Below are 19528 nucleotides of genomic sequence, written 5' to 3'. Positions count from 1 at the left end.
TCCGCAATTCCTTTTTCGGCATGAAGAAGTGTGACTAGAGCATTTATGCGTACTGATAGATTGTCTTTAAATTGTTTCTTCTTTTTCAGCACTTCAACAAGCTCCCAGTCTATAATATACATACCACAGGACATTATTAGAGCAAAGGAGATTATTGCACAAATCAACACCCTGAAAACTCAAGTCAGTTACTATGCCGAAAGACTCTCGAGAGCTGCCAAGGATAGATCAGCTAATGGCCTTGAAAGATCACTTGCCATTTTGGCAGATAAGGTATGAGAACAACAAAACAAAATCTTTGATAAAAGTGAAGTGAGACACATTCTGAAGCACCCCTTTTTTGTGAATTCCCTGAAAAATCCCAAAATAGTCTCTTTTGTGGACCCACTCATCCACAATTGGAAGATAAATCCAGATTGGATTTTTGAATTTGCCACCATTTATTCAGGTTTTATCTTCTCTTCTACTCACTCTTGCCTCCACCTCCTATGGATGGAGTGGTGAGGACTGAGAGAAGAGTGATACCTATTGGCTTCCTTCCTCAAGTTTAAAGTATCACCTCCGCCACGTGTCCAGTCACAACATCCTAGAGAAGAAAATCCTAAATTCACTTTCATACTCGTGTCTCTATACCACTGACTGGTTTGAGATCATTTCTGAATAAGCTATCACGCAATAGGAACTTGAAGAAACTGGAACACCACAAGGAGTCTTCGTTATCGTTTCATTTGTATAATAATGACATGAACTTGGGGCAAATTGTAGTGATGCTGTTCAATTAATACTTGGCTTCTGTAGCCTGATCCATAGATTATGAATAAAAATCCCCAGTTATCACTTTGAAGTTGACAAGTTCTTGTCCCAAGATCAGGCCCAGTATTATTTAGATTATTATATAGTTGGGAATCCCGATGTGCACAGGTGCAACACTCACATTATAGGAGCTCTTTTATGTTTACAAATAAATAATTTATTAATACATTAGCAAAGTCAAAGAGACTCTAACTCAGTAAGGTATATAGAGATAATACAGAAAGTACATCTGAACATCCATACTTTCACCATCCCTTGCAGAACAACCTGAAATGTTAGCCATTATCTTCCTCGTCACCGTCACCTTCCTCATCTTCATCAGTGGCCATCATTCTGGCCCCTCCCAAGGGCTACATCTCTCTACCCCTACTGCCCTCGGATGGCACTTTTATAATATGTGACACTGATGTTACCATGTCTAATGCATATTCAGTAGGGATTTCTCCCCTCTTCCTTATTTGTATTTCCTCCCCTTACCACTGTTCAGGTGTTCTTCTTCTATAGATCAGTGTATACATGATTTTACCCCATTATCATATACGTCAGTTTGTTGTCATGGCACTCTTGCGGTCAGATGTTTCAACCAGAAGATGGTATCAGTTCATGTTCCGTGGCTGACTGATGTCATCATGGACTCAGTCCCCCCACATATACACACTCTACTTCCAATTCTCCAAAACTTATGAGTTATTTAAGTTTATCTGTGCCAAAGGTCATAGGCCTCAAGCCTCATGCTAACTGCTGAAGCTAGTGATTTACACGATATAATCCTGTAGGTTCCTTGCATTTATAGTCAGTTTACTGTATACCCACTTGAGGTGTCTGTATACTTTCCCATAATGCAAGAATGTATGGGATGAAATTAAAGTTAAAATATACAGAAGAAAATACTTATACATAGTGTATATTTGACCTGTGGATTCTCTGCTGCTGGATATCGTCAAGGCACATAGTTTAGTAAGGTTTTTTTAAAATAGGTGAATAAGAATAATATCTGAAGTTATGTTATCTAGGAGAAAGGTAGGTCAGCAATCCTCATGCTTCAGGGCTTACGTACATCATTTGCCAGAATAAGGAAGTAATTCCCCCAGGATACAGTATTGCACAATGAGGTGGATGTTGCATACCATCTTCTGAAGGAACCGACTGAGATGGGATATTTAAACTAAATGGAACATTGCCATACCAGAGGAGACCAATTTCTGTGGACTGTATGAAGGTGCCTGAGTTGTTGTTTTTTTTTAAAGACTATTTCACTTCACAGAAAATGAAGAGCTGGCTCTAGGTAGAGGCACTAGGAACTGTAGATATTTATTGAATATTCAGCATGTGTAGTCCTAAAATGTCAGTGCACATTTTTGAAAATTACACTTCACATTTTTGCTTCCTGTATATCCTTTTAAGGCCCTGCTGTAAAATAAGCAGCACAAATTCAAAATGAGGGTAGTGGTTTTTTTGTTTATTTTTTAAAGAAAAAGTAAGAATGTAGATAAGGATTTAAAATTGAAAATGCTTTCAAATTCTGTTTTCTATTGTTTTTAGACACGGCAGCTCGTCACCGTCTGTGATTGCAAGTTACTGGCAAATTCAATACATGGATTAAATGCTGCAAGGCCAGACTATATAGCCTCAAAGGCATCTCCAACCTCTGGAGAGGGGGAACAAGTGATGCTAAGGAATGATCAAGACACCCTTGTGGCAAAATGGACAGGAGGAAATAGCCGATCTTCTCTGCAGGTGGATTGGCATGAAGAGGAATGGGTAGGTTTGCTGAATGAAAGGATAAGGCCTGCTGATGTCATCTCCTTTTTGTATCCCTTTGTTCGCTAGCCTTGTGCCCCTTAGCATGTAACTACTAGCCACTGGTCACTGATATCTGCAAGTCTTATTTTGGAGCACAACGCTGCATGTTTTTGGTCTGGTCTACAATTAAAATGTAGGCTGATGTAGCTATGGCACTCAGGGCTGTTAAAAATCTACACCCTGTGTGCCATAGCTATGCCAGCCTATATTTTAAGTGTAGATGCGATTAGGTTGATGAAAGGATGCTTCGCTCAACCTAGTTACTGTAGCTTAGGGAGGTGGGGTTCTGACAGCAATGAAATAATTCCTTCCATCACTATAAACCGCATCTACACTATGGGGTATGGTGCCTTAGCAATGCCACTGTAGTCCTCATAGGCAGACATGTTGTTAGTTATCCAAAGGGGTCACTGATGATAAGTGTCTTGAAATATTCCTTTCATCCTCTCTCTGTCTGCCCTTTGATCAGCAAGAGCAGAAGCAGGCACTGAAAAATTAGTCTGAGTCTCTTGCCTAATAGCAGAGTCAGATCAGGTCTACAGTGCAGACCTATGTTGGTTTAACTATGTTGCTCAGGGATGTGAAATATCAACACCCCTGAGCAACTAAGTTATACAGACCTAACTGCCTCTGTAGACGATGCTATGTCAATGTCTTCTCCCATAGACATAGCTACTGCCTCTCAGGGAGATGGATTAACTTCTGCAACAGGAGAACTCTCTCCTGTCGGTGTAGGAGCATCTTCACTTAAGCGCTGCAGTGACACAGCTGCATCAGTGCAGTAGCATTTTAAGTGCAGACCTGCCCTCAGTCACTTGGGCCACTTGGTTGTCCTGCAGTCAGTTCTATACTGAGAGTTAATTGAGTATTCTTTTTAACAAAACAATTAAGAAACATTGTGCAGGGTGTCCCTTTATCAATCTCTATGCACAGCCAAAAAAGAAGACAACCTAAGAAATAGAACTCTTGCAATATACTCTTAGATATTAGTTATGAAAAACAGCTTTTCAAAGGCTTTCCTAGGTTTTTTAATCTAAATATTTAAGTGAAGTGTCTGTTTCTGTTTTAATTATGAGCTGCCTTTTAAAAAGGTCACACCAAGAATTAAATGACTTTCCATCTAGTGTTGCCAATTTAAATATGAGAATTGAGCTGTCCTAACAGTGTAATGTGGTAGAAAGTGAAACAGAAGGGAATGCAATCTTTGTTAAAACTGTTGAAATTGATTAGAATAGTGGTTAACCCTATGAAATACAGGAGGAAAAGAAATAATGTCAAACTGCATTTCAGAGCTACCTCCAAAAGAGACTTTCACAGGGTTGATCCCTTCAGTGGCCTTCAAATGAAGCCCATAAAGTTCATTAGGTTACTAATATTGCACTACAGTTACTTATTCGTTTACTCAGTTAAAAGTATATATTGGATACAAGACACATCAAATAACAATGATGTAAACTTTTCCTTCTGTATCTGATGGCTTATTACTTTTACATTCTGTTATAATAGCATGTATGGGAGATCAAGGGGTGTGTACCACAGTATCGTGTATTTTTATATTCACATATGTCTCTGTGTGTGTGAATAGGCACACCAGCTACATATACAAATACATGATACTGTGGTATAAAGGTTTTATCAGCATGAGTTTGGGATGGCCACATTACTCATAAGTGAGTTATACAGGCCATCCCAAATGAATGCCAATAAAATCTTTATACCACAGCCTCTCTTACAGGAAAATCTTTTAGGAATGTCTTAGTTCTAAAATTTGTTATTGGAACTATTTTTGTATCCCTTCAGCTGTAAATTCAGATTCCTTAGTTAGTTTGGCTAACTTTTTTAGAAGTAGCCTGTGGCTTTGAAAGTCTCAGTTTCTGGGTGTCAGGCTTGGGAGACCTAGAGGCTGATTTTTCAAATTACTTATTACCTACAGTCCCATTGACTTCAGCTGAGGTTGCAGATATGTGTTCTGAAAACCAGGCCTAAGGTGTCTCAATTCGGGCACCAAAATTAGAGTACACTTTTGAAAATTAGCCAGTGAGTCAAACTATGCAGAGTTCAAAAGGAAGACACCAAAAAAACCTCTAAAATGAACTAAAATAGTCTTTCTGTACCTAAAAATAGCAAGGCTTTAAAGTAAACTATCTCTACCCATTTTAAAGCTAGAAGTGAGTGATGGGTCCCACTGGGAAGCTGGGGACTTCCCTTTCCAATGGTACTAAGTTCCATTTCTAGTTATGTAAGAACACAGGGCACTGGAATTTAAAGTAACAATTTTTTAGAGATCGAAAAGCTGTCACTGGTCCAGGACTAAACTTTATCCACTCTGGACCTCAGGCAGGTGTAACTTCTGAGAAGAAAATTCCACATTTGCCTGAAGGAGGAGGAAACATTTTCCCTGTTAGGTTGGTTGATTTAAAAAAAAATGTGCATTTGAAGTTGAAATAATACCTGGGGAGATGGATTAGTGGGCAGATGGCTTAAGAGAGTTAGAATTGTATGACAAATTTATCACACAGTTCTGCAGCTTACCATTTGGATGTCACTTTAACTTATGTAGATAAATACAATGGCAAAGTGCAAACTTTTATAAGCAGTTGTGTCTAGAACCACAGCAGGCAAACTATCTCTTTTTTCCAAATATACTTGTCATCTAATGTTGGGATCTTCTTAATTGAAAAGGAAATGTTTTTTTTTCAAGGAAAAAGTTTGGTTGAATGTTGACAAAAGTCTGGAGTGCATTATTCAGAGAGTGGACAAACTTCTCCAGAAAGAACGTTTGCACAGTGATAGCTGTGAAGATGTTTTCCAGTGTGACATCAGCTGTACTAGTAAGAAAGGTAATCGGGATAGTCGTGCCTACTGGATAAATCCAAAAGGCTTAGATGAGACCTCATCCTCACCACCATCATCCTCACCACCATCTTCAACCATATCATCCTCTGCATGCCCTTCTCACAGAAACACAAGTGCGTATGACAGACACGGCTTTGCTGTATATTGGCATATTTCTTAAACCTTTTAATTCACCTTTATGTCAAATTCTGCATTTTTTAAATAGACAAGATACCAGACAAAGGGGCCTGGGTGAGTTTGGAGTTGCTAGCCTTTGAAGTGAAATCCTGGCCCCACTGAAATCAACGGCAAAACTTCCATTGACTCCAGTGGGATCAGGATTTCACCCTGGGTGTTTTGAGAGCTGAGGTTCCAAATTTCAGATGAATAGAATAAATCTGGAATGCATCATAGCCTGATATACTCAGCATATAGATCAGGCTGTGGCATTTATGCCAATACCTCATTATTTTTTCTTTTGGCATCTGCTTGTCTGCTGCCTCAGGGCTATTCCAGTTTACCTTTTAAAAGACAGAATAAAACATGAAAGTGGCCCATGCACTACTACAGCGCTGATGAACAGAGCTGAACTGCCAGAGTGCGATGCCAAATGAGAGTGCAGGAAAGGTGGAAGGAAAGTACTGCTGGGTGAGAGGTTCCAGAAGAATGAGCTAAGAACAAATAGGTGCATTGGGTTTTTAAGATGTGTATGATATTTATCCGCATACTGATCTGCTCATCAAGTGAATGAGGTGACCCAGTGATGACTGAGGATAACATGCTCTTGTTCCTACCATTTATTTCTGAAGGACAGCAGTGTATAGTGGACTGAGCACTTGACTAGGAGCCAGGAACTCCTGAATTCTACATCTGGCTCTGCCGCTGATTTACTGTATGGCCTTTGGCAGGTCACTTATGCTAATTTTTTCAAGTCTGAGTGCCTTAAAGTGAGGCAGTTAAATCTGTACATAGGTACCTAAATCAAAGTGATCTGAATTTCAAAAGTGCCAAAGTCGTAGTTCCCACTGAAGTCGATGAGAATTTGAAAATCAAACTACTTTGACCTACGTGGCTAAATATGCATTTAGGTGCCTACATACAGGCACCTTTGTTGGAACATTTTGGCTGTAATCCCTTCAGGTGTCAGTTCACCCATCTGTAAAATGGCAGAGTAGGCAAAATGCTTTCTGGGGCCCTGAGGGATAGGGAAGGGCAAAGCGCACTTACTAGTGGCCTCTGCAATGCGTTTTGAAAATGTGTAGTGCTTTCCCTCTCACCCTTCCACTAGCGCAATTCTCCAGGCACACCCTACCCCAACAGACTTACTGGCCAGTTGGGGCTGTCAGTAGTGCTAGGAGTACATCTGCTGCACTCCAGTTGATGGTTTTGTCCCATTAGGAAGCATGAGGGAAGGAGAGGTTCCTGGTGAGTTTTCCCCCCCTTACCACCAATGTGGTGTCTGGGGCAGTTATAATATAGGGCCCAATCAAATTGCCTTTTCAGTGAGTTAAATGGCAGTTGGGTCAGTCCCAAGTTGTAACTGTGAATTTATCTGTATATTAGGTGTATAAACTGACTGAAAATAATGCATGCAGCTATTTTAAAAGTAATTGTTGGTTTGCATGGTAAGGTTGCCTGAAAATTGGCTCAAGCATTTAAGCAAAGATACGGTAATATGTGGTATCAAAGTAATCAATCAGTCAGATTTTATAGTACAAATATAAAACGTAGGAAGGAAAAGATCATTCTAGTCTATTCTCCGGCTAGTGCAGCTGTAAACTAAATAATACTATCAAAACTATAGGTTCAATTGGTGCTAAATATATTGTAAATAAATAATGTCTTAAGCATGTGAGTGAGAGAAATTCTTAAACTAATCCTACTTTGAAGTTCCATTTTAGGTTTACAAATTTTCTACCCTTGCAAGTTTTCATGATGATCATTTTCATAGAACAGATCAAGCAATGGTTAGTCTCAGAAAAGGTCATTTGAGTTTTGAACATTTCCATGTTTCATACTCTGTGGTATTTCCTGCCTCTTCCTTCCACTATTTTTGCATGCCTGTGACTTCATGTTCATTGCACTATTAATATTTTAGTACAGTAAGAGAGAACTTAAAAACTAAACAACATTTGTATTAAAAATTAACTTTTTAACAGCATGTGGTATAGAATTGAATATCTGTTACATATGATTTGCTGAATGTTCTAAATTGCCGGAGTTTTTTCCGAGAATATCCTACATTTCTGGGTATTTTGTATTAATAAGGTATTATATTAGAATTGTTTTGAGTATTTTCTTTCCGCTTCAATTATTTGAGCATCAGAACAACAATTACATAAATTGATATTTGCTTAATCATATATATAAAGGGAATATGTGAATGTATATGCCATTAAGATCTATGGATCCAATGTAATTTGTAAATATAACTAAAACAGTCTTAGTAGAGAAGACTACTTAGTAGACCTCTCACACTGATTGCTTTCTAGCACATAGGAGCTGGAAGGTGGACTCCTTTAACTTAAAAAGTCATATATGTTAAATAGAGAGCATTTTAGTAAAATGTATTGCTCTGTTTTAGAGTGATCTAGTAACAAATGTGTGTGGCAATATATTTTGTTTATTCACTCATTGAACCTTTCCTGGCCACTTATTGGTTGAGAACAGTAACATCATGAATCAATAAATTTCAGTGTGCACACTTGTGCTCAACTCATTAAGTGTCTCATGTGAACAACTTCAGGTTTCAGTACTCTGAATGTTAACACTGAAGTTTTCCAAAACACATTTTGGATTTTTAATTAAAAGAACTAGAGAGAAACTAGTGTGGCTGTGGGTGAAATGTGGTCAGAAGTCATGGCCATGCAGGCAGATTTATGTCAAAACTGTTTTAGAACAGCCCTTTTCTTTAAAACTGTGCCTACAGCTTTTAATATTGCTTCACCCACTTCTACTCTGTATCTTAACATTCATTTCATATGAAAATGAAATTAGATGCATCTCCCTACCTACTGTTTTGTCCAGCAGAAAATATCTGTAGCCATCTGGAACTCTACCCCCATCCTCACCCCAAAACCAAAATAGCCTGCTCACTTAAACCACATCATCAGGAATAGCTGAAGTAAATATGCCCTGAAGGTGGATGGACTTGGATGCTGTTAGAGGAGGGAATACAGCAAGTTCCAGAGTTGTGGGCATTCTGCCAGGAATTCCCTGCCCCTGTCTTCCAGTTGTACAAATCTGTCAATCTGAGTGTTGATCCCAGCTATAAGATTATGAGGAGAGAAGCAGTTTCTGAAGTAGCCTGGACCCCAGCTGTTCCATAGGTCAAAACCAGCTACTTGAATTGTACCAGAAATGAATTGGAAACCACTGCAAATAAAGTGCCCGACAGCACTATGTCAATGAGAGTGCTTCGCCCATCAACATATATACCTCCTCTTAACTACACTGACAGGAGAAACTCTCCCTTTGGCATAGGAGCCTCTTCACATACAGAACTACAGTAGTGCTGTATGTGAAGAGAAGCCCTCAGAAGCATCGCATTTCCTTGACTGACATGCATCCAGAATAGAAATACCCTCCTTTCTATAAGTACTTGTGTGGGAAACATATTTAATTGATTTAACCATGACCATTGGCTAGAGATTAATAATAATTCGGGATTAAAGAAACAAAAAAAACCAAACCCCACACAGTTCTAAATTTGGTGAAAGTGGCATAGTAAAGCACTGTTGAAAGTGTTTTCTATGCGTATTCTAAGGGTGAATTGTTGTGAAGGGAAACATTGTCTGAAACAGTGAAAGGGGAGACTTATCCAGAAAGCCGAAGAAATATTTTAGAAATATGATGTTGCAATAGACTCGGATATTTGCTTTAAAAACTGATTTTTTTGCTATGCTAAAATCTTTACTGAATGTTATGCAGGTTTTGTTTATCCAGAATAGTAATAGTTCTTCGAGTGATTGCTCATGTGTATTCCATGGTGTGCATGTTCGCCATGTGCACCGATGCTGGAAGTTTTCCCCCTAGCAGTACCCGTAGGGGAGCGCCCCAGCGACCCCTGAAGTGGCACCTCAATGTCGCAGTATAGAGGGTGCTGCACGCTCCCCCCACCTTCGGTTCCTTCCTGCTGCCAGTGAAGGTGCTTTGGAACTGCTCTACTCCAGTTTTTCTGTAGCTTGTCCCCAAAACTGTTTGTTCGTTCAGTGGATGGTACCTGTAATTAGTTAGTTGTTTAGTTAGTTTAGTTAAGTTTAGCTAGAGCACCTTGGCCGAGGCATGCCTCGTCCTGGATTTTAAGTCGTTCGACACTTGTAGGCGTTCTGTGCCACTGAGTGATCCGCACGCGGACTGTCCACAGTGTTTGGGAGAAACTCATCTCAGTGATCGCTGCAAGATTTGCAAGTCATTTAAGCCTTGAACCAAGAGAGAAAAGGACATTAGGCTCCGGGGTATTCTGATGGAGTCGGCGCTGACCCCGGCTCTGGCTCACCGCTCCAAGTCAACACCAGGCACCACAGTGTCGATGCGTGGTGACCCTTCGGTGCCATTGATTAGTCGGCACTGCTCCCTGTCCATGGGGCACACCAAGAAGACTAGAAAGAGGCCGCCTTCACCACAGCACCAAAGTAAACCAGGACAGAGGCTAGACCCATGTCGAGCAGTCCTTGATCCCCACTGGCCACTAGGCCTCCGACTCAAGTCAGGCGGAGTAGCCTGGATGTCTGGGTGCCCTTGACACAGGAGGCCCTGCAGGCGGCCCGGGACCTTAAGTCCATGCCAGTACCAGGAGCACCGCCAATGTCGGCCCCGTGTTCCAGAGGCAAGCCGCTGCTGGGATCTCCGCAGTCACCTCCAGCTCGGTACCGGTTTCAGTTGAGGGAACGTTCCTGACACCCTTCGCCACCCAGCAACCATTCAGGGCAAAGTCCACGTGGATCACCCTCGATTCCCACCAGGCTGTCTGGTTGGGTTCCATCGACCGAGACTCTAAGCACCAGTCTGCCTCGAGGAGCGAACACTGACGGGACCGAGGCAGACATTGCCAAAGCTCCTCGTCTCGGAGGGGTTATCGTAGCTGGTCACGGCACGGATGTCGATGACGTTACCGTTTGGCATCCCGCTCCAGGACCCTGCCATGGCACCATCTCCACAGTCCCGGTCGTCGATCACTGGAACTGATCGCGGAGCAGCTGTTACCAATGGTACCAGTCCTCCACGTCAGGATCGCAGTCCCATGGTTGGCATCACTCCTGGCGTCGCCGCTCCTCCCAGTCTGTGAACAGAGCAAGTCGTATATCAGCCCGGCCTCCCTTCATAGTCCTCCATCGATGGGCCAGGTCAGCCAGGCCAAACAGCTGGCCCCATGGCCAGCCCAGTGGTACCAGTGGGCACCATGGCCTCCTACGCAGCCTCCGGTGAGGGCTCGCTCAGTGGCTGGAGCCTCAGAAGGACCATTGGCCTCCCTCTCCAGATCTCCGAGGAAGGAGTCGGTGAGATGTGCATCCTTGGCACCGTGCCCAGAGATCGACCAGGTGGTGGACCTTCCAGTGCCAGTGGACACCCAAAGTACTGCGCTGGCCTTCTTGCCCTCCCCGGATGAGGCGATTACGTCCCCGCCTCCCTCTGTTCCACAGGATGACTTTAGGGCCCACCAAGAACTCTTAAAAAGCAGAGGAGATGGAGGAGCTTTCGGAATCCCTGTTTAATGTGCTGTCCTCCTCGGTGCCAGGCAGGGTGGCCTTCCCTCTCATGAAGGGGTGGCAGAAATTTCAAATGCCCTGTGACAAACACCAGCCTCATTGGCCCCCATCTCCAAGAGAGCAGAACGCAAGTATTTTGTACCCACCAAGGGTCATGAATACCTATACATCCACTCTGCTCCTAAGTCTCTAGTGGTCGAGCTGGTCAACCACAGGGAGCGGCAGGGCCAGCCAGCCCCTACCCTGAAAAATAAAGATTCGTGGAGGCTGGACTCTTTTGGAAGGAAAATGTATTTATCCTCGAGCTTCCAGTTACAGATTGCAAACCGCCAGGCTCTCCTGGGCTGGTATGAATTCAATCTGTGGGGCTCCCTGCCCAAGTTCGAGGACTCCCTCCAGGAGCGCGACAGGAAGGAGTTCAAAGCGCTGGTGGAGGAGGGTACAGCGGCTGCCAGGGCAACCCTGCAGGAAGCTTCGGATGCAGCAGACACTGCTGTGCAATCCATGGCCTCGGTGTCTGTGAGAAGGGTGTCGTGGCTCCTGGTGTCTGGGCTGTCCAGCGAGGCACAGACCTCCCTGCAGGACCTCCCAGTTGACGACAAAGCTGTGTTTGCGGAACAAACAGATACAAAGCTGCATGGCCTGAAAGACTCCTGCACGACTCTCCAGACTCTGGGTCTCTATGTTTCAGCTCTGGATAAACTTCAGTTCAAGCCACAGCAGAGTCCTGCTCAGGCCATCCACTCAAAACATGAGACCACTTGTAAGAAGTCGTGGGACTGTAAGAGGCGCCCACAGAGGCAGTCTCACCCTGTCCCCTAGCCTGGGTCCTACAAGGGCAAACAAGTGGGGAAAAGGCGGTTTTGACGGATGCCCAGGGGTGCCCTGCCAGTTCTCATCGGGGATCCACCCCCAATAAAGCTTCCCTTCTCCAATCGGTTATGTGCGTTCCTCCCGGAGTGGTCCTCAACGCCATCTCCCGGGGCTACACCCTCCAGTTTACTTGCTCCCCACCCAACCAGCCCCCGCCCCGTACCTCCTGGAGGACCCCTCGCACTAGGCTCTGCTTGAGCAGGAGGTGGGGAGCTCCTTAGCCTAGGAACGGTGGAAGCAGTACCTGGGGAGTTCAAAGGCAAGGGGTACTACTCCTATTATTTCCTTATCCCAAAGGCCAAAGGAGGCTCAGGCCCATCTTAGATCTGCAAGGCCTAAACCAGTACATGGTGAAGCTCACATTCTGCGTGGTCTCCCTGGCCTCCATCATCCCCTCCCTGGGTCCCGGGGACTGGTACGCCACCCTTGATCTGTAAGACAGATACTTCCACATTCATATATTCAAGGGGCATAGCATGAGTGGTCTCTCCACCCAGAGGTGGTGCACAGACTTTTCCAAGTGTGGGGAACTCCCCAGGTGAATCTGTTCATGGCTCGGCAGAACTGTCACTGTCCCTGGTTTTGCTCCGGGTAGATCTCCGGTGCCTTCCTCCTGTCCTGGTCAGGCCAGTTTCTCTATGCCTTTCCCCCGTTCCCGCTGATCAGCAAGATCCTGGAAAGGATAAAGATGGATAAGGCCTTGGTCCCTCTGATTGCCCCGGCACGGGACCCTCATGGGCCTGGCAGTCGCCCTGCCGTGGCCGTTGCTGTCCCGCCTGCACCTGCTCTCCCAAGACAAAGGCCACCTCCTCCACCCTATCCTAGCGGCACTCCACCTCACGGCATAGCTGCTCAGTGGTTAGGGAGGAGAGGATGTGCTTGGAAGAAGTTCAGCGTGTCCTCCTAGAAAGCAGGAGGCCCTCCATGCGACAAGCCTAGTTGGAAAAGCGGTATCGGTTTTCCAGATCGGCGAACGAGTGGGGTGTTTCCCCGGGGGCTGCCCCCATCCAGCTTATCCTGGACTACCTCCTTCACCTCAGAGCCTGGCGCCATCATCAGTCAAGGTGCATCTGGAGGCCATATCGGCCTTCCACCTGCCGGTGCAGGGGCACACGCTATTCTCCCATGCCATGACCGGCCAGTTCCTTAAGGGGTTAGATCATCTCTTCCCATATGTTAGGCCTCCAGTCCCCCAGTGGGACCTAAATTTGACGTTGGCCCATCTCACGGGGCCCCGTTTGAGCCGCTAGCCAGGTGCTCCTGGTCACACCTCTCGTGGAAGGTGGCCTTCCTGGTTATGATCATGTCGGCTAGGCGGGTCTCAGAGGTCAGGGCCCTGACCTCCAACCTTCCGTACATGGTGTTCCATAAAGATAGTGTGCAGCTCCACCCACACCCCTTGTTCCTCCCAAAGGTGGTCTCCGCCTATTACATGGGTCAGGACATTTTTCTCCCAGTCCTCTGCCCCATGCACCCAGTGATGAGCGCCGCCTCCACACGCTGGATGTGAGACCGGCTCTGGCTTTCTACCTGGAGTGGACTAAACCATTCAGAAAGTCCTCACAACTGTTCATCACCTTGGCTGAGCACATGAAAGGTCGGTCGATCTCCACTCAGCAGCTCTCCACCTGGATCACCTCGTGCATCCATACCTCTTATGACCTGGTGGGAATCCCTCCACTACCAATTGAGAAGGCGCACTCGACTCGGGCGTAGGCCTTGTCGGCTGCCTTTTTGGCCCACAACCCCCTTCAGGACATTTGTAGGTCTGCCACATGGGCTTCAGTTCACTTGTTCACGTCGCACTATGCGATCGTCTCCCAGACCAGGGATGACCCCAGGTTCGGCAGAGCTGTACTCTGTCACGAGAATTTGTGAACTCCTACCCACCTCCAACAGATATAGCTTGGAATCACCTATTGTGGAATACACATGAGCAATCACTCAAAGAAGAAAAAAGTTACCTTTTCCGTAACTGGTGATCTTCAAGATGTGTTGCTCATGTCTATTCCATATCCTGCCCTCCTTCCCCTCTGTCAGAGTTGTCTATCAAGACAGAACTGAGGATGGGGGGAGCCCACAGCGCCCCTTATACCGCTCCATGGAGGCGCCGCTCCAGGAGTTGCTGGGGTGCTCCCCTATGGGTACTGCGAGGGGAAAGACTTCCAGCACCGGTGCATGTGAAGAGCACGCACACCTATTGTGGAATAGACATGAGTAACACATCTCGAAGAACACCATTTTCGGAAAAGGTAACTATCTTTTCTAGCTCAGGTGGTAGTCCCCAGGACCACCATTGAATTTGGTATTCTCTATTATCTGCTTTCTTGACTAATAATTCTTGATATTACCATGACACAAGTCTCAGTTTTATTAATCTACTTAACTAATATTGAATATTTCAGGACACGTTGTGACTGGGGTTATTAAACTTTGACTATATTCCTTTCTGAGGGCTCAATCCTCCCATTGAAGGCAGTGCAAAACTCCCACAAGCTTCAGAGTGGAGTATGTTTGTGCCTTTGATATACGCCCAATACTGGTCAGAGTGAACAGATTTATAAATTGTAGAACACAAACTAAATACTATGAAATAGCAGAGTAGTGATTCTCATTACTGTTGCAGTCTGAGTGCATTAATGTTACTTTCTGTTAAGTGCTCTGGTTCTTTAAATTTATTGCTGATCTTTTGCTGTTCTGTTTTAGCTGCCTTACTGCAAGCTTATTCTACAGTTGCACTGAACCAGTGGTTCTCAAACTATGGTCCGTGGATTGGTGGTCTATGGAACACTTGCTGATGGTCCACAAACAGCAAGCTGGTCTCATGGTACTGGCTTCTCCTCCCTCTTTTCAACTGCCAAATCAAATTTAAAAAGCAGTTAAGATGTTTACAGGGGGAAATAATGTTAGGGAAGCAATTGCTGTAGTTACCACATGGTTATGATGTGATCATGAGTAGTGGGGGAGAGGTGGTCCACATAATCATACTGGGAGGAGAGGTAGTCCATGAGGCAATATGTCTGTTAAGTTGTGGTCCACTCTGTGGAAAATGTTTGAGAACCTTGCATTGAGCATTTGAGTTGCTTATGTTGAGACTGTGTTGCTGCTCCTTAATCATGCATGTTGCACCTCCATTTCTGTGCAGATTGCAGCCCCCCTCCTGAAGAGTCCAGCCCAGGTATGTGCCTTTTCCATTCATGGCTTCTGCAAATTGCAATTTTTGTTTGTATTTAACAGTGAAACAAGTGTTTTGCTGATGTGTTATCTAATACTGCATTGGAAAGATGTGCAAGGAAAAGTGTTATTTTTCTCCAGTCAGTCTCTTTTTACCAAATAAAAACATGATAGGAGGAAGACATGGAAGAAGAAATAGCTTCAAGTATCGCTTAACTTCTATAAACACATACTGTCTCATCATGAAATCTGATAGGTTATTATTTCCTAAAGAGACGTGGAAAAGGCTCACTGTAGAGTCTGGTAGCTTTATATGTTGATAGATGAGAAATGGTCAGTGACATTACCTTTAATTTCTCTTGTTGCCGAGTTCTAGTAAATTGATTTGAGGAGTGCTAACGTAGGACCTGTTCCAAAGGCCATGGATATCAATTGTTATCTGATTATTGATTTCAATGGACCTTAGATAATGCTGTTTATTGGGTGCTAAATTTAGTATTCTGAATGGGCATTAGGAAATGGAGCAATCTGATTGGATGATAGAGGGTAAGTAATTGCTTTATGGGTGTGCCACAGCATTGTAGGCCATTGGAAACCTAACTTTCAGAACACAAATTTGAAATAGTTTGATTTCATTGACCATCTCTCCTCCTCACAACACCACAGACTTTATTCACAGTCTCTAAATTATTCTGCTTAAATATTGCCTCTGTCTCATATTAAACTGCTGTGATTTCTCTCTCCTATTGGAGATCAGTTTGGGAGTGGCATAGAGTCAACACAGATGTTATTAGGTCAACACAGTATCAGTGTAGATACTGTACAGCTTACATCAAATGTTGTTGGCTTTCAGAAGGCATCCCAAAATGCCCCACACTGACAGTTCAATTGGTGCAAACGCTCCTGGTGAGGACACGCACTGCCAACGCAAGGAGCAAAGTGTAGGCATGCACAAACCATGTAATTATTACAGTGGCTGGATGCTAACATAAATTAGGTCAACTTAATTTTGTAGTGTAGACATACCCAATTCAGAAAAGCACTTAAGCATGTTCCTAATTCTCATTGAAGTCAGTGGGACTTGAAGGCATGCTTAAATATGTTATTGAATATGGATGGACTTGAGCCCTGCTTTGCTGAATCAGGGGCTAAACACAAGTCAGCACCTGAATGAATAATCTGGTTTTCAGAGTTGCTGAGCACCTGCAGCTCTCCCAGAATTAAATTGCAGCTTCTGGTGCCCAGTACTTTGATATATGACCCTACCTTTATTGCTGTATTCTCTTTAGTGCTGTGGAAAAGGAAGATATAAACTTTAAAAACAAAACACTCTCACAACTGTCCCCCTGCACACCTCTGTGTGTGCACATTAACTTAAATAGACTTTCCAGGGACAAAAGCAATAGGGCTTGTGTGCAGTAGTCCTGAGTGGCACTATTATATGTCTTAATAGGTCATTTCAGTATCTAATTTCTGCGCTCCATGGGCCATCATCACAGCCTCTCAGCTATAGAAGCTCTTTCTCTTCCTCCCTTATGCAGTGTTTTTCAGACTTGGCTGCATTCTTTTTATCTCATCATTTCCATAGGTTCCTCCCTATGGAAAGCAAAATGTCCCTGGAGGTCTCTCCCATTCAGGCCTTCCGCCTGGCTTCCTAATAGCAATAAGAAAAATAAAAAAGACACACATAGAGCCAAATCCTGACATCTTTTACCAAGCAAGACTGCCATTGACTTCCATGGGTACTGTCTCTTAGTGAGGACTCTGAGATTTGGCCTTCAGTCTGAACTTTCAGTAGAAATTTTAATTAAAGGGGGGGTATTTATAAACAAAATAAACAAATGGCAACTTTGAACTTTTTTTAACCAAATCTTCAGCTGCTGTAAATCAGCGTAATTGTCCCTCTCACGTCCCTCCACACCTCCATTTACTTTGAAAGTTATATTGACTTCAGTGGAGCTATGATGATTTACGCTAGCTATGAGTTTGCCAGTCACCAGATTGGGTGCCTCCCGAGCGTTGTGTCCTGGGATCATGCTCCTGGGCCTTTTTAGGGTATGTCTGCACTATGGGATTAGTCTGATTTTACATAAACCGGTTTTGTAAAACAGATGGTATAAAGTCGAGTGCACACGGCCACACTAAGCACATTAATTTGGCAGTGTGCATCCATGGTCCGAGGCTAGCGTCGATTTTCCGGAGTGTTGCACTGTGGGTAGCTATTCCGTAGCTATCCCATAGTTCCCGCAGTCTCCCCCGCCCCTTGGAATTCTGTGTTGCGATCCCAGTGGCTGATGGGGCAAAAATCATTGTCGCAGGTGGTTCTGGGTAAATGTCGTCACTCATTCCTTCCTCCGGGAAAACAACGGCAGACAATCATTTCGCGCCCTTTTTCCCTGGATTGCCCTGGCAGACGCCATAGCACGGCAACCAATGGACCCGTTCAGCCTTTTTTTTTTTTACTCGTCACCGTAATTGTACTGGACTGCCGCTCGACAGAAGGCTTTACTTGCAGGCGCTACACAGCAGCATTCGTTGCGTTTTTGCACTGATAGCAGAAGAAGGTATCAGTAGTGTCTGTACCGCTGCCTACCATGTAAATTGGCAATAAGATGACGATTATCTGTCGTTCGTATGTATGCTGCTACAGGGTCCCTGCTTGAGGTCAGCCAGGGGCGTCAAGGCAAAAAATGGAAGAACTCCCGATAATCCCTCTTTTATGGTATCCTAAAATAGAATCGTAGTCCTCCGTATGAATATGGGCAAGATGTACTAGAGAACCATGTATCAAGAGGCACAGCTGCTCCGTGTCAGATCCCGCAAGAAATGAACGAGCTGCATGCCATTCAATGGGGGTTGCCCCCTGCAACATACCCCTCCATTCGTTCCCTCCTCCCACACTTTTCTGGCTAATTACGTGCGGCAAGTCTCCCCCCCATTTGGTCAATGAAATTATAAAGAATGCTAAGAATAAGAAACAGTGACTGTATGTGAGATAAAATGAGGGGAGGCGCCTCCTGCTGCCGTGACAGTCCCAGGCAGAACATTAAGCCGGTGTGGGGAGAGGAGAGCCCACAAGCCCTGCTATGATTCCCAGGCAGTACAAGAATCTTTTCTTAACACATGAAGGGAGGGCTGATGGGCTCAGCCCCCAGTTGTGAATGATGACGACGGTTACCAGCCGTTCTGTACCATCTACTGGAATGACCAGGAATCATTCCTGTTTTTACCCAGGCGCCCCTGGCCAGCCTCACCTGAGGCCAGCCAAGGAGCACTACAAATCGGCTGAGGTGACGACGGATAGCAGTCAATATTGAGCGTCTGCCAAACCGGGAGGAGGAGAAGAGCGATATCTGCTCTTCACTGCTGTAGCATCGCGTCTCCCACCAGCATTCAGTAGAACATAGGGTGAACATTGAAATCGTTCAGAAAATGATTTCTTCCCTTTTCTTTCATGGTGGGGGGAGGGAGTAAATATGAGGACTATACCCTGAACCTATGCTGGACAAGTGTTTGAAACCTAGAGGCACTGGGACCTCAGCCAAGAATGGCAAATATTTTTGGAGACTGCATGTGGACTGTGATAGCGGAGTCCTTAGTAACACCTCTCCCTCCCTCCCTCCATGAGCGTCCCATTTGCATTTCTTTGGCTTCTCCGTTAACGCTTGTCACCGCAGCACTGTGTAGCCTGGAGTTTTTCAATCGCTTTGGCATTTCGTCTCTGTAACGGAAGCTCTGATAGAAAAGATTTGTCTCCCCATCAATAACGATCAGATCCGGTATCATATCCCGTACGGTCCATGCGGGAAGCTCTTTTTGGATTGGGACTGCATCGCCACCCGTGCTGATCAGAGCTCCACGCTGAGCAAACAGGAAATGAAATTCAAAAGTTCGCGGGGCTTTTCCTGTTTACCAGGCCACTGCATCCGAGTTCAGATTGCTGTCCAGAGCGGTCACAGTGGTGCGCTGTGGGATACGGCCCAGAGGCCAATACCGTCGATTTGCGGCCACACTAACCCTAATCTGATAAGGTAATACCGATTTTAGTGCTACTCCTCTCGTCGGGCAGGAGTATAGAAACCGATTTAAAGAGCCCTTTATATCAATATAAAGGGCCTCGTAGTGTGGACGACTGCCCCGTTAAATCGGTTTAACGCTGCTAAAATCGGTTTAAATGCATAGTATAGACCAGGCCTTAGACTCCAACATCCTTTTTGCCATTCACAGTCCCCTTCTTGGGGTCCGGGTTTATTCAGATAAAATAAACTGAAATGTGAAACTCAGAGCCCCAAAACAAAATCCATCCATGTTACCCTCTTGTT

General features: G+C 44.6%; 1 protein-coding gene across 13 annotated transcripts in view; it reads left to right on the top strand.

The window, feature by feature from the left end:
- Positions 1-19528, top strand: part of INPP4A (inositol polyphosphate-4-phosphatase type I A) — a 197304-nt gene that overhangs the window by 149001 nt on the left and 28775 nt on the right. For 7 of the 13 annotated variants that reach the window (XM_032805548.2, XM_032805547.2, XM_032805543.2 and 4 more), the window contains 4 exons: positions 90-273; positions 2356-2574; positions 5318-5585; positions 15178-15210. In XM_032805548.2, coding sequence (XP_032661439.1) covers positions 90-273; positions 2356-2574; positions 5318-5585; positions 15178-15210 — 704 coding nt within the window. The remainder of the gene's footprint in view (positions 1-89; positions 274-2355; positions 2575-5317; positions 5586-15177; positions 15211-19528) is intronic. The other 6 variants (XM_032805552.2, XM_032805551.2, XM_032805549.2 and 3 more) reach the window with 3 other exon arrangements.

Source organism: Chelonoidis abingdonii, chromosome 1 (genome assembly GCF_003597395.2).
Source record: "Chelonoidis abingdonii isolate Lonesome George chromosome 1, CheloAbing_2.0, whole genome shotgun sequence".
Classification (NCBI taxonomy): domain Eukaryota; kingdom Metazoa; phylum Chordata; order Testudines; family Testudinidae; genus Chelonoidis; species Chelonoidis abingdonii.
Note: the sequence above shows the minus strand (reverse complement) of the source record. Positions and strands in the feature narration are given on the sequence as shown.